General features: G+C 42.6%; 2 protein-coding genes across 3 annotated transcripts; one reads left to right on the top strand and one right to left on the bottom strand.

The window, feature by feature from the left end:
* Positions 1-115: 115 nt before the first annotated feature.
* pcgf6 (polycomb group ring finger 6) lies at positions 116-6,630 on the top strand. Of its 2 annotated transcripts, none has more exons than XM_035607073.2 (11): positions 116-208; positions 482-593; positions 815-914; positions 1,428-1,524; positions 1,760-1,815; positions 2,370-2,429; positions 2,918-3,035; positions 3,418-3,445; positions 4,312-4,410; positions 5,660-5,746; positions 5,838-6,630. In XM_035607073.2, exons 2-11 carry the CDS (start codon positions 519-521, stop codon positions 5,886-5,888), a joined length of 771 nt encoding a protein of 256 aa, XP_035462966.1. In that variant the 5' UTR covers positions 116-208; positions 482-518; the 3' UTR covers positions 5,889-6,630. The 2 variants fall into 2 exon arrangements, with proteins under 2 accessions (XP_035462966.1, XP_035462965.2); XM_035607072.2 differs by having other exon boundaries at positions 117-184.
* Positions 6,631-7,179: 549 nt separating this feature from the next.
* On the bottom strand, positions 7,180-11,893 carry inaa (internexin neuronal intermediate filament protein, alpha a). Its single transcript, XM_035607069.2, has 5 exons — positions 11,454-11,893; positions 10,342-10,572; positions 9,556-10,083; positions 8,241-8,365; positions 7,180-8,095 (listed from the first exon to the last, which is right to left on the bottom strand). The coding sequence occupies exons 1-5, from the start codon at positions 11,745-11,747 to the stop codon at positions 7,903-7,905; spliced, it is 1,371 nt and encodes a 456-aa protein (XP_035462962.1). The 5' UTR covers positions 11,748-11,893; the 3' UTR covers positions 7,180-7,902.
* Positions 11,894-14,189: the final 2,296 nt, after the last annotated feature.

Here is a 14,189-nt window from a genome sequence, read left to right as displayed (position 1 = left end):
AGAGTTCCACAACATACTAATTAAATGACAACGTGGATATAAAAGTGTGGGTGTACTGTGTTTAGATATTTATTTTAATTTAATTTATTTATTTAGGTAAAGTCACCTTTATTCTGAAGGACCCGGACCGGATGTCGTATTGTTGTTTCCGCGTAGCGCGAGCGAGGGAAATCGAGTCGCTAACGTGAGCGTGGAGGATACAACAAAAGTAGATAAAAGCAAAAATAAACATTTCATTTCGGTTTGAAGTGATTTGTTTCTGTCACGTTAGCACGGACTGAGCTTTAACGGCAGCAACGCGCGCTAACATGCTCATGTTTTCCGTGTTGTAGTTTGTAAAGTATGCTAACAGGTAGTCAGGTAGCCGAGCGGAGCTAATTCACCACAAGTCACCGACAGCGAGTGGAACACATCGTCAACGTCCAAAGGCACGAGCGTTGTTCTCTCAAAGAAAACGTTTCCCGTTTTGTTCTCCTGACAGAAGAGGAAAAAGGGAGTCGTGCGAAGTGTTGTTGGGAATGTCATCGCCTCCGTGTGGTCGCAGGAGTCATGAGGGGTCGACGAACTTGTCAGAGAGCGATTCGGACGACGAGGTGCGTTCAGGGACAATTCATTTGTTCGTGTGACTTTCCTTTGTTTTACTTTATCGATTACGAAGTGAATGAATACAGTGAATACTGGCAATCAATTTTTAAAAAAAAGTTAATGTATTCCCTAATGAAGTGAAACACACCGTGCCGGAAGTTCTTTTAAAGGCAGACGTGAAACCACGTGACGCTGTCGAATTTCTAACTGAACGTCCTCCTCTCCGCAGCCCCAGCTCCCCCTCAACCAGTTCTATCCGTACATCCGCTGTGCGCTGTGCTGCGGCTTCCTCATCGATGCCACCACCATCACTGAGTGCCTGCACACATGTAAGTGCCCACAGACGCGTCCTTCAGCTCCCCCCTGATGGCTGACTTTCAAATCAACTGGACATTCATTTCTTCATCGCAAACGTGCAGGCACTCATTTGGTATCGCTTTTGGAAATCTTAACTTCATTGGCCATGATGTCCAAACTATGCCAGAGTTCAACAAGACCATAGTTAGACTCTGGCTAAGTTTGGACATATACAGTATATATCATCATTTTATATCATCTTATTACTGATAAATTTGTATCTACATTGGCCAGTTATTAATACAAAAAATGTAGTATAAGAAAGCCAAAGATATGATTTAAAAAAAACAACCTTTCTTTCCTTGACAGTCCAGCCAAGTGTCATATTCTACTGTAAAACATCCGACTCATTGCTTGTTTTGAGTCTTTAACAAATTGAAGCAAATTGCCAGATTATGCAAATATGCATCTCTTTATCGAAAGTCCATATTAATCTGGTTGTGTCACTTTATATTGTGATGTGTTTTTTTTTAACCCTCTCCCAGTTTGCAAAAGCTGCATCGTGAAGCACTTCTTCTACAGCAACAGGTGTCCCACATGCAGCATTGTTGTCCACCAAACACAACCCATTTACAACATCAGGTAGGTCCGCTCACCCTTGATGATTTGTACCAACTTCTGATGACTTCAGTGGCCTTCAGACGAGTTTTTGACAGTTCAATTGAAGTCAGTCAGAGAGAATAGGGTTGGCAAGCCACTGAAATTCTGATTTTCAAACGGTTTGAAATGAATGTTATGAAGACTGGGAATCTGCTGCCACTCAGATCTGAAAGAAAGTGGTCTATACTGTCTCAAACCCTTTTTTTTCCTACTGCAGGCCTGACAGACAACTGCAGGATATTGTTTACAAAATGGTTCCCTTCCTGGAGGAGTGTAAGTACATATTTAGTGTACAATAAAACCCATTGAATTAGTTTGACAACCAGAGATGTTTGATTAATTAAACTATAATGAAAGATCCATACATTGTAAACATCTGCAACAAAAGTCCCTTCATTAACAAGATTTGATTTTTAAAAATTCTTTCAATGTTTTGTGTGTCCGCCTTTATTTTTTCTGGCCATGACACATCTGTGGAGAAATGTTGTGTTCTTCAGAGATTATTCTGTTCACTTAAAAATACTCCCTAATAAGTTAGGGACACACTTTTTCAAATAGTTTGAACCTTTTTCTAATTTAAAAACTCGTTTGATATTTACTGTGTGTTTGGGATCATTTCGATGTTGGGAAATTCCTCCCCTGCCACGGTTCTTGAGACTGGCGTTTATGTTTCATTCAATATTTATAAATGTACAAACTTAAAAAATCATCTCATGCATTTTTGAATCTTGAAACATTTTAATGATATTGCAGATGACTGGACTAAGTTTTGTATTTATGTATTTTAAGATGTATTTAATGTAATTGATGTGCTTTTTTGTATACAGTGGAACGAGAACAAATGTGTAACTTCTACAAAGAGAGAGGACTGGAGGTGCCAAAATCAGGTTTAACACTTTTGCATTAAGAGTTTCAAGTGAACAATGTGGCAATGTTAAATGTAATGTTGTGTTGATGGGTGATCGTAGTATTTGTTAAAATGAATTGCACTGTAAATCCACAGTTTACTTTAGAGGTACCTTTGTTTTATCAGACTGATCAGTGGGGAACAAAGGTCCTTCAAGTCGGAGAACAACTTTGCAGCACTTAACTTATATTAGTATATGTCAGAGGAGAAAGTGTCACAAAGGGGTCAGAAAGATTGCAGTGATGTAAATGTTTGTAGTTGTAACTAAAAATATGACTTAATTGAGTGGGTCTAGACCCACACCAAGACTGTTTGATGTAAAGAGTAAATAGTTTGACCCTGAATCATTTTTTAGATCAGAGACTGAAGAATTTTCTACGTCTTGTTGAGGTTTCTTCTTGCCCCCCCCCCCCCCCCTGGCCAGTCGCCAAATGCTTGACGTGTCATTTTATCCTCCGTCCTTTGCAGTGGTGATCTCTTCTCCGAGTCCCGTTGTGTTAAGGAGGCAGAAGAAGGATAACGCTCCTCAGACTGTGTTCACCATTCCCCCCGAGCTGGACGTTTCTGTGATGCTGGAGTTTGTAGGGTAAGGATCCTGGAACTGTATACATTCAGCACATTTATATTTAATTTAAAGGTCTCACATAACATTCATCCCCTCACTAGGGAGATGTTTCATTGAGTTTATTACCCACACTTGCTGTCAGGATAAAACAGAGAAGGTTCAGACTCTGGTGCTCTGAAACAGAATATTGTTTGTGGAAAAAATATCTTTAGTTTACTGTATTTCCACGGCAGTCGTTGGACTTGGTCGTGGAAGTGGTGGGAATCACCTTTGAGTAAACGGGGACGACCACTTTGCCGCGCAGTTACTCAGACTGGTCACCAGATGGCGCGGTTGTCGTACACTGAGTGCTTGCTCAGTCGAAAAAAAGATATACTGACATTGACTCATGTTTTGTTTTCAGGGCTGAAGAGGGCATTATTGACTATAAGGTAACAACCTCAATTTTATATCATCAATATTCATCAGGTGTCATTTGATAGTAATGAACTGTGAACTGAAAGAGAAAAAGTGAGGACACGGCAAAGCGCACCTAGTAAAGGTTGTGGTGTTCTTGTCCCGTTTCTTGAGGTGTGAAGTCGGTGTTGTAACTTTGTTTTGTTCGTGTACTTTGAAGTCGAATGGGGTTAAAAACATGGGCGCTGTAAACAAAATGTGTTTTATTTAAACCTTACCTCGACACATTTGTTCAGTATTTGCATAATAACAAAGAGCAATGAAAAAGTATCAGCTGTGACAGCCACATAAATAATAAGCTCATTCTACATGGACAGCAACTATAACATTACAACTTAATACCATAATGCAAACTAAATATTAGCAAAAAGATTATATTGAAGATGAAAATATGCACCATCAATCAAAAATTTCTTATCATCAACCAAACACTTTCTTTGCCATGTTTCTTAGTGTATGAAATGGCAACTCGTGTACTATAATTTTTGCTGACTTTCCGAGTATTTGTCCTGACTTGAGGTCGCGTTCACGTGAATTTTCCCAGATGCAAACTAATTTTTCAGATTATTCTGACACAACTTGAATGCAATGTAAGCTGCTGCACCCAAGTCTGATTACTCAATAGGATCAAGCAGCAGTACAATATCTGATCAAGCCATTCTGTCACTTCAAGGCCCGTTGGATAGAATCAAGGGTGGTTAGTGATGCTAAAATTATATATTTTAATGACATGGCTCTAATACTACCTTTTTATTTCCTGTAGTGTTCTTTTTTAATGAATGACCCTCCTCTGAAAGACTTTTTTACACAGTATGTTCCTCTGACCCTGTTTCACGTATAGCCGTTAGAGAGGCGGTACGTTCGTGTGTCTGGTGAGGCCACTGTCCGCCACGTGGAGTTGTTCATCAGGAGGAAGATGGAGCTAAGCCCAACCTGCCAGGTGAGTCCATCGGGCTTACAGCTAATCAGTCAACACAGTGACATGACCGCAGCGTTGATCCTGATCGTTGCTTCAGACAAACTTGGATGCAGGACATCAAAAGGCAGCTGGCGTTGCACTTAAGTGTAGGTGTGCACAGTGAGCAGGTTCAAAATAGCACAGTGGCTTCGGATAAGTGTTCAAAAGTTGAGCAGGACGTTTGTCCTGCTCAACTTTTGAACTGAAGTTGTGCAATGTACTTCATTTTATTGATTTACTGGTTTGTCAGTGAATTAGAGCAACACTGTACCAAGTGTAAATCAGCTTTGTCATCCTCTTGCTGAAAGATGTAGCACAGTCAGCGTTACTCATGCTCCACAAATCCACATAGGACCAGTACCTGTGTGGGTTAGCGTTTGTCAGCTGACCTTGCTTCATGATGCCCCTGACCAGGGTTGCACGCGTTTGGACGCTGGTTAACTGGTGTTGCCGATTATGGAAAATAAGCTCGGTGATAAAAACGTTTCAAAACGGTTACATGATGGGAACAGAGATCGATAGAGAAACTGAAACACTGTGTGAAAACGGCAGAGGGGAGACGAAACAAAGTCTGAATTTAAAAACAAGAGCCCAACATAGAAGAGTCAAAAAACTCAGCAGGCGGTCTACATCTGAAGGACAACAGACACTCTTTAAGAACAAACGTAATCTGATTACAATCAAATTGTTAGTGCAGTGATACTATATGTCTGTCTCAGAGCAGGGGTAAGAGAAGGCCCATGATCACAAATGTTAGGTTTAGGAGTGTCCTCCTTTCCTCAGAGCACAGACGAACTGAACCATTCAGGTGTGATCTGTTTGACAGAGGCACAGTTCACGAGTTGGACTATTTTGTATTTAGTAACACGTGGATGAGGATTAGCGGCTTATACTGATTTCCTGGCTTCGCCGCCCTCACCTGTCTGGACAAACCTGGAGAGGAAGAGGGGAAGATGAACCCAGGGTCATTCATTGTAGCAGAGGTCACAGGAGTTATATAACTCTTACCTTTAATTTCTTACATTGCTCAAACACTTGAGTAGCAGTTTTAAATTACTCCATCATCTCCATCCAGTTACTTATGTATCCATGGTATTTTCCTGTATGTGAATTGTTTTGGTTAGTTTATTCATAAATTTCCCCTCCAGACATGTAAAGAGTTGTGAGTTTTAAATCATCTAAAACAGAGTTCTCTCGAGGGCTAACAGGCCTGGTCTTGATTGTCCTGCAGGTGGATGTGGTTTGTGGAGATCACCTCCTCGATCACTACCAGTCTCTCAAAGACGTGCAGAGCTCTGTGGGCGAAGAGGCGCTGCAGGTACGCACCAGAATCACACACGGGAACAAACCACTTTGAGCTGTAGTAACGGGAGATTTCATCAGAAGGCCTTGTTTCTATTTTGCTCCAGGACGGTCTGTTGGTGCTGCACTTTGGCCTGGTCCTGCCCTCCCACTCCTGACCACGAGTTCATTCCTGAAGGGGGGGTGAACTCTCCTCTTGGCCTTTATCTTCAGTCGAATCTTTGCGTAAAATCAAAGAACTCTTAATGTGGTTTTCTTTATTGAACAGTCAGGGATGAAGAAGATGCTAACTGTTCTTTAAAATTCCACACTGAAGCATCAAATGTTCATCTCTCAAAATGACGGGTACATACATTGGATTTTTTAGTGCCAGTATGTAAACATGACTTTGTGCTTCCACTCTACAGAACGTGAATTTTAAAACTGGACTTTACTGTTAGTGGAAACTAAATTTGAGATGGGGCCTGTGAAGCCGATATAAGCTGCATCAGTGTAGGTTGCCTCTCTTTTTGGAATCCAGGGATTTTCAGGGAATCTCACCTTTTTTGGTATTTAATGACTTTGAGGGTCGACTGTGATTTCAAAATGATACCTCTGATTCAAAGGGCTTGAAACAAGAGAACTACTACTACCAAAGGTTTGTGTGTGTGTGTGTGTGTATTTTGATATTTAGAGCTGAGATCTACAGGGCATATTTTCCAGCTTCTTGTTGATTTACACATTTGATTTAAGCTGTTAACTTTTATATAAACTGTCTACTGATGTAAATTAATAAAGTGACTCATCAGAGCACTAACACAGTTATTTAAAGGGTGTTTGTTTACAGATGGATTTGATAGGTTTTTGTTAAAATTTGCTTTCCTACTTTTGTTTGAATTAATAAATTGATGCACAACTGAACAAGGTTTCCTAATTAATTTGTCCATGTTTGCAGGAGTTGGTTTAACTGGAATATGGAGGGAGGGGGGCTCAAATTTAAAGCCGTGGTCCTTGACAATAAAAACCTGTGCATTGCTTATAGGTTGTGGATTAAACTTGAAATATTTGAATCAATGAACACAGACATTGTAAAGGCCACCACCCACATGCCTCTGCATGGAAATCCAAATTTTTTGTTTCTCTTAGTGGTCATGTTATGTTGGTTTGTCACTTTATGGTCATATTGTCTATTTGTGGGCTCACTGACTGGCTCTTTAGTTTTCGTGGTGGGTGGATGGTTCCTCCTTGATTGTTAGAGAATATAAAGCCTGTGATCATTTATTATTTAGCTGTGTAAATATCTTGCCATCCTGAATGAATTCTGCAGATTGTTATTACGCTGAATCTCTTTCCCAGTGTGGTTTTAACTAGTGAAGATTGACATCTAACCAAGAAGCTTTGATGGAACCTCCTCCTGTATTTGTGAATATGTTGACTAGGATATAAAAGCAGGGGAAACAGTTTGTTAGCAGTGTTATTTTATTAATTTCATTATTCAGTGCAACTGCAACAAAGGTATATGATTATCCAGTTTTCCCACTGAAGTGGTCGTGAACATTGTACCAAACTATTCACAGTATCTGCAACACTAACTATGTTCTGTATCTACACTTAGTAATGTCATAAAACAAAACACAGTAGAGCAAATAAAAAAGCCACCAGACATGATCCTCTTCTTTACACCCCTATGTGCCCAAGAGGCTTTTAAACTGAAAACACTGCAACAACAGAAGTGGAACTATACTAACATTTAGTCTCTTAACAAAGTCTCCATCTGGGCATTTTATTCCCTGTCACAGGTGTCGGCAGCAAAATGGGAATTCATCCACATTGGATATACACATCCAACAATTCTACATGTTAATCTATGGAGACCTTTACAACAGATTTGATCCAGGTTGGCTTCTTTTTATTTATTACGTGGCAGATTTGCAACATAACAAGCGACGAAATACTAATTTCAAGAAAGTTTGATCAGTTTGGGTTCAAAGATCATCTCAGTACTGAGACCTATGCCCCAGGAAAGATTTCAAAAATGTGTATTTTTCTTATTGATTATCACCCAAAGTACTGACTTACATCTCTAATTCCTCAACATTTGTATCACTTGTTCCCTCAGTATGTTACTGTCAACTCACTATACGTAAAATGTATATCTCTTCTCACATTCCAGAATTCCCTGTCTGTGTGTCTTCAGTTGTTGGAGTTGATGTCTGCTTGATCTTTGTCCTCGCTGATCTCCTTGAAGCTCTCCTTCGTGCCTCCTTCTTTCTCCCTCTGGCTGCTCCTGGAGGAGCCGGCGGAGGATCTGGGCTGGTAGTTGTAGCCGGCAGCACCGAAGGACACCCCTGAGTTAAAGTGAGTCTCCTCTCCCTCCAGCAGCTTCCTTGTGGGACCGAAAGAAACACAAAGAAACACAAAGTCAGAGTGGACACGCAGACACATTACAGCCCCCAACAATGCTTTAAGACTCCTCTAGTCCAGAGAGAGGGCCATCCCTTGTTGGCTTTGTCCTTTCACCAACTCAGCACCTGTAGGCAGCGATTTCTATGTCCAGGGCCATCTTGACATTGAGCAGGTCCTGATACTCTCTCAGGTGCTGGGCCATCTCGCCCTTCAGGTTCCTCAGCTCAGTATCCAGGTGGCCAATAGTGTCCTGTTACAACGGAAAGAAGAAAGGCAGACATATGATCACTCATGTACATAAGACTGTTCTTAATCTATACAAACGCATTTGTTTTTTCTGTGGCACAAAGTCCTATTTCCTGCAGAGGAATAAAATAACCTTTTGGAGCTTTACCTTCTCTAAACAGCCAGTGAAAGCAGATGGCCTCTGTGTATCCAATTAGCAGGTCAGAGGTTAATCTGATTGACACGCACGATCACTTGACTTCAGACCTTGAACCTGAATAAGGTGAGTCATCAAACTTTGAGGAGAAAGCCATAACTTTAATTTTGACACTTAAATATAAATTACCTTTTGGGTGGGAAGCCTTGCTGCTTTTATTTTCCCAGTGAATTTGCAGTTTCCCTTGTTTACAGTAAAAGGAATAGTTCACAATTTGGGTAGTGTGTGTATTTACTTTATCGCCAAGAGTGTCCATTTACCAAACTATTGCTGCCAATACTCTTCAATACTTTTCAATCTATTGTGATTGGTGATTTGCTAATTGATTAATCTCAACCTGCTTTTGGAAAATACAGTTTCTCTCTTTTTTGTTATCTATCTATAGCCAGTTAGCTTATCTTAGCTTGGCATAAAGATGGAAAAGGAGGGATCAGCTGTGCTCAAAGGCAATAAAATCTGCCAACTAGCGCCGCAAAGCAGTGATACGTAATAATAATTAAAAAAATTTGGCCAGGAACAGCATCGACTTATGGAAATGTCTTCACGTGAGGTTGCTAGCGAGTCCCGCTGAGACTGATGACTTATCTCTGACATAACTCAAGATCATGAGATCTGCTCACTTCCAATCCTATTAGTCTACAGACAGAACTGACCTCCGCACCGCGTGGCAGCAGGCGACCGGGTCTGACAACTGAGAGCAATTCACTTTCTTTTTTTTCCAAGGCTTTAGTGTCACAAGTCTGCACATTACTAATGTTTAGAGAGGTGTCCTATGAAAGAGCTCTGTAGTCTGATAATTATCAGAATAGAGGACAAAAGGTTTTGAGACCGTTACTGCAGTTAGAGTATAGTTACTTGTGGGAAGTTCATAAGCAGTTGTACCTTTTTAAGGAGTTAATAATAACTTAATACCTTGAATATCAAAATAACTTGATGAGAGAAAGGATTGAAAACGCCCCGAATGTCGACGGTACTTTTTAAAGACTATGACTACATGCCTGCATGGATGCGACTTCAGCGTTGTGTGCGTCCTCCATCTCTGAGATCTGCCTCTCCTGAGACTCGTTGGTGCCCCTCAGGGTCTCGATCTCGATGGTCTTGGACTGCAGCTGCCTCCTGAACTCGTTGATCTCCTCCCTGGTGGCCCTCATGGCCTCGTTGCTCCTGGTCGCCTGCTCACTGAGGCTGGCAAACTTGCTCTTGTACCACTCTTCGGCCGACTGCAGGTTTCTGGAGGCGATGGACTCGTACTGGTTGCGGATCTCCTTCAGGGCCGAGGTGAGGTCCGGTTTGGCGAGCTCGAGCTCCACGGAGACCTGCTGCACCTCCATCAAGCTGCTCAGCTCCTGGATCTCCTCGTCGTGCACCTTCCTCAGGAAGGTGATCTCGTCGGTCAGCGACTCCACCCGGCGCTCCAGGTCCAGGCGAATGACAGCAGCATCGTCCACGTCCTTCCTGAAAGACTTCAAGGTCTGCTCTGCTTCCTCCCGCGCGTTCACCTCCTCGTCATACTTCACACTGAGCTTCTGAAAAGTGACATGAAGGGTGAGCGAGGTGAGTTAATGGGCAAGTAAGGTTTTAAATACAATACAATACAAAGAACAATCGCACACTAACTTCACAGCTTACTTTGTAAATTGGAGAAATGAGATGATGGTGAAGATGACATTTTTAAGTGGAAACTGAAGTTTGTAGCAGTTAAAACGCAAACAGGAAAAATAATTGAAGAAAGAAAAACTCCTCACACACTCCCCATCCTTTTCAAAACTACCCTGTGGTCTTACCTGCAGCTCGTCCTCTATGTTGTTCCTCTCGATCAGGATGTGGTTCCTGTCCCTGCTCAGCTCCTCCAGCTGGGACCTCAGGTCCCTCATCTCCTGCTGGTACAGATGAGCGATGCGGGACGGCTCGTTCTGCTTCTGCCGCAGGGTCACCAGCTCCGTCTCCAGCACTTTGTTCTGCTGCTCCAGGTGACGCACTTTGTCAATGAACATGGCGAAGCGGTCGTTCAGACCCTGTGGAAAAAGTATAAATGCTTGTTTATCATGTGGGCGGCCAACCAGAAGTGCTGATTCACTTAAAACTAAACTTGGTATTACATCCCGGACTATCTGTAAGTACAACACTGACATATTTCCACCTTGAAATGTTGCTAAGACTAACATCTTGACATTAGCTGACATCTTCTGCCTCTCTAACATGGATATAATAGTTGGTGTCAGGACGCTGACCCCGTCAGGCTCAACTCTTAAACCAACACAGACGAGAAATCTTAAAAAGCCACAAAGAATCATGGGAAATTTGAACAGCTACAACAAAGCGACGCTACCGACTGTGATACAGTGAAACGGTCCAGAGCAGACAAGTCGTTGGAACCTGAGTTCAGATTGTTTAGTCAGATTACTGGTCTGGTTTCGTTACGGTTTACAGTTGCACCTAAAAATGCATAATAGTGTACTAATTTCTGTCCAATAAAAAAAAAAAAGTATCAGATTGAGGGGGATTGATAATCAAATCAGTGCTCAAAAGGCCAGGTCACGTTTGAGTTATAAATATAATGGTCGGTACTTTCACTATGATAAATATGTCTGAATGATTTTAAAGAGTTGGAGTGATCAAGGGCTTCATAAAGTTCAGAATTAGGAAACTATGAGCCCAATACTAGTTTGGATTTAGGCTAATATAGACTGATTTAGTCCTATACACGTAGGGAAATGTAAAATTACGACATGGCCTGATGGTCAAAGACTGAGACCTAAGTCATTTTATTCCCTAGGCTCAGTTCATGTATAGGGCGAATATTAAACACGAAAGTTTGAACAACCAAAGAACAACAACCTTATAGCTGCACAATTATAAATTCATCCTTTGTGTCACCCCTATGTCCATAGGCTACCTGCAGCTGCTCCTTCTCGTTAGTGCGAATGACTTTGAATTCGTTGTTGACGACGGAGGTCTGGGACAAGTCGAGGGAGTCGGTCGGCACCGGCGAGAAGGAGCTGGCGGACCGTCCCGCCCGGCGGTACATGCCGAGGGACGACGCGCTGTTGCGGGACGCGGCCGTGGACCTGAGCGCCGTGGAGTAGCGGGGAGACGCGCTGCCCGAGCGCGACGGCGAGGCGGGGAACCGGGGCGAGTCGCCGAAGATCTTCCGGTAGGAGGACGAGGTGTAGCGGTCCGCGTAGCTCATCTCGGCCCGTGAGTCACAGATCAGAGTGGGGGGCTTAACGAGCTTTGCGCCAGCTTATGTGGCGGAGGGGGCGGCGGCTGGGCAGCGGGCGGAGCGAGCCATTTTACGCGCGCACCAACGTCTCTGGTCCGTGCGCTCCTGACGTGACGTCACTCCTCTGGTCTGCGAGCATCGCGTATTTCGCTTTTTTTTTTCTAAAAGCAAATCAGATCTTGATCATATGAAGTCATCTATAAATGAAATGTATTATTATTATTATCATTATTATTATTAATATCTGAGACCTGTGTTCCTGCCACAAACGGCAAGTGGGCAACTGTCTTGTCATTGAGAAGGCCCCAGAAAGTGCCATGTTCTGTTGCGTGACAATTATATTGTGATAATTAAATAAATTGTAAAATTCCATACATTAACACTATAGGCAGCACTATGAACTGGAGTGGTGGGACCATAAGGACCCATCTTGAAGAAGGGCCCAAACACAAAAATCTATTTTTAAGGGCCAATGCTGGCGATATTGATATTTTTGCGTTCAAGTCAAATTCAAATTTCTCTTTCATTCTTTATAAGGGGTGATTATTTCCTAAAATCACTTGGCCCTAGTTTTTAGCATGCGGTTCTGTCACTGGACTGACATTTCCCCTGACCTACTCCTCCTGACGGCAGCTCATTACCCATCAGCACCTGGTGCCACTGTGGCCCAACAGCTCCTCCTCTCTGCTGCACAAGAAGAAACAAATCCCACTTTACACTCAACCGTTCATACAGTGCACTTCACAAGCACGCGGCCCTCTGATGCTGTAACATCACTACTTTGATCAAACTGGTTGTTCAGTGAAATCCTCTGTGTGGCCACGAGAGGAAGCTCCTTCAGAGAGATGTGCTGCAGTCACTTTTTAAAATAAACCACTGTGGCCAGCAGACATGGTGATTAAAAAAAGATTTATGTTTCACCCACTGTCTCGTGCAACACACCTTCAATCTGCAAAGCACTAAAACACATTTGTTTTGTCACAGTGACACAGTATCGCGAGACACTACAGTGAGGTAGCAAACGGACAGAAATGCGATCGGTCTCAAACTAACCACATCAGTGGATGTTTGTCGGAAGAGTCCGAGGAGAGGTTGAAGATGAATAATGATATTAATAATTTGCCTTATTGGTCATTTGTCTAGTTGGATCAAGAACACTCAGGCTGAGATCTATTTTATTCACTTGAGTCACATTTTGTGGTTTAGATACAGTGGGAATGCAAATGCAAAGGACTTTTCAACAAAGGGAATGAACCTCTGTCTGTTTGATGCTTGTACGAGTCTCTCTCTCTCTCTCTCTACATGGATTCAAGTAGCCTGAGAAGGAGATATTCACCTGTGTAGCTGATGAATATACAATGAGTTATACAAAGTAACATTTCACTGCTGTAGTGCTAATAATAGATTTAAGGTGTTGAATATGCGAGGGTGGACATGCAGCTGGGGAGAAACGCTTAATTTCTCCAGTGCCAACAGCAGCCTCGGTGCACGCTGCATTAAACGCTTATGCTGTGGTCTTTATTGTCCTTTGAAGAAGCTCTGTGTCAGCATCTACTTTTATGAGCGCTATTATTTCTCTTTATATTGGCCTCCTGTGGTTCCACATTCCTAAATAAAGTTGTGTTTAATCAAATCAACAGAGGCAAAGTGACACATAGAAAAAACCTGGAGATAGATACAGTCAGCACAGGTTTCCTGGCTGGTTCCTGTGGAGTGTGTGGACAGACCCTGAAGCGTTGATGTAGTCTCCTGTGTCCTGTGTAGGCTACTTGATGTGACCAATCAGGGACCAGCACTACACTTTTGCTGTGGGGCCCTGACGAATTGAATCCAGCCATGAATTCATATTCTACAAATGTTATTTTTAAGATAAGATCTGTCAGTAAATTGTATATCTAACAGAGCACTGTGTACGCTGGTCTTTGTGCTGCCATCAAATTTGGGCGCCACTATGTTAAGTTGGAGAATTATCCCATGGATGATTTCGCTCATCTGTTTTTTTCTGAGATGCTGATAGAAACTGTGACGCTGCAGCTTTCATGACTTTGGGTAACAAAAATTTTAGCTGCAGATGTTTGTCGCCAGCACCTGAAGACTGGAGCTGTAGCTGGCATCAGTAGTCTGCAGGCAGAGGCTGAAAGTGGTGGGTGGTGGTGTTGCATCTGATGGTCAGTTGTGGGTGCAAGGTGTAGCTCCTGGAAGTAGTTGGCAGAGGCTGAAGGCTGTGGTCTGGGCTTAGAGGATGCAGCAAGGGGCTGGGAAAGGATTTTGCTCTACTGTGGGGAGGAGGCTAAGAAAGGCTTTAGGTGGAGGCTGGCAGAGGTTGCATGTGAAATTGGGTAAATCCTTACCTGGGTAAAAGAAATTGTAGGTGGCGGTTTGGGCTGCAGCTTTCTGCCAGAGTCACTA

The sequence above is a fragment of the Scophthalmus maximus genome, chromosome 10 (assembly GCF_022379125.1).
Source record: "Scophthalmus maximus strain ysfricsl-2021 chromosome 10, ASM2237912v1, whole genome shotgun sequence".
NCBI classification, from domain to species: Eukaryota; Metazoa; Chordata; class Actinopteri; order Pleuronectiformes; family Scophthalmidae; genus Scophthalmus; species Scophthalmus maximus.
Note: the sequence above shows the minus strand (reverse complement) of the source record. Positions and strands in the feature narration are given on the sequence as shown.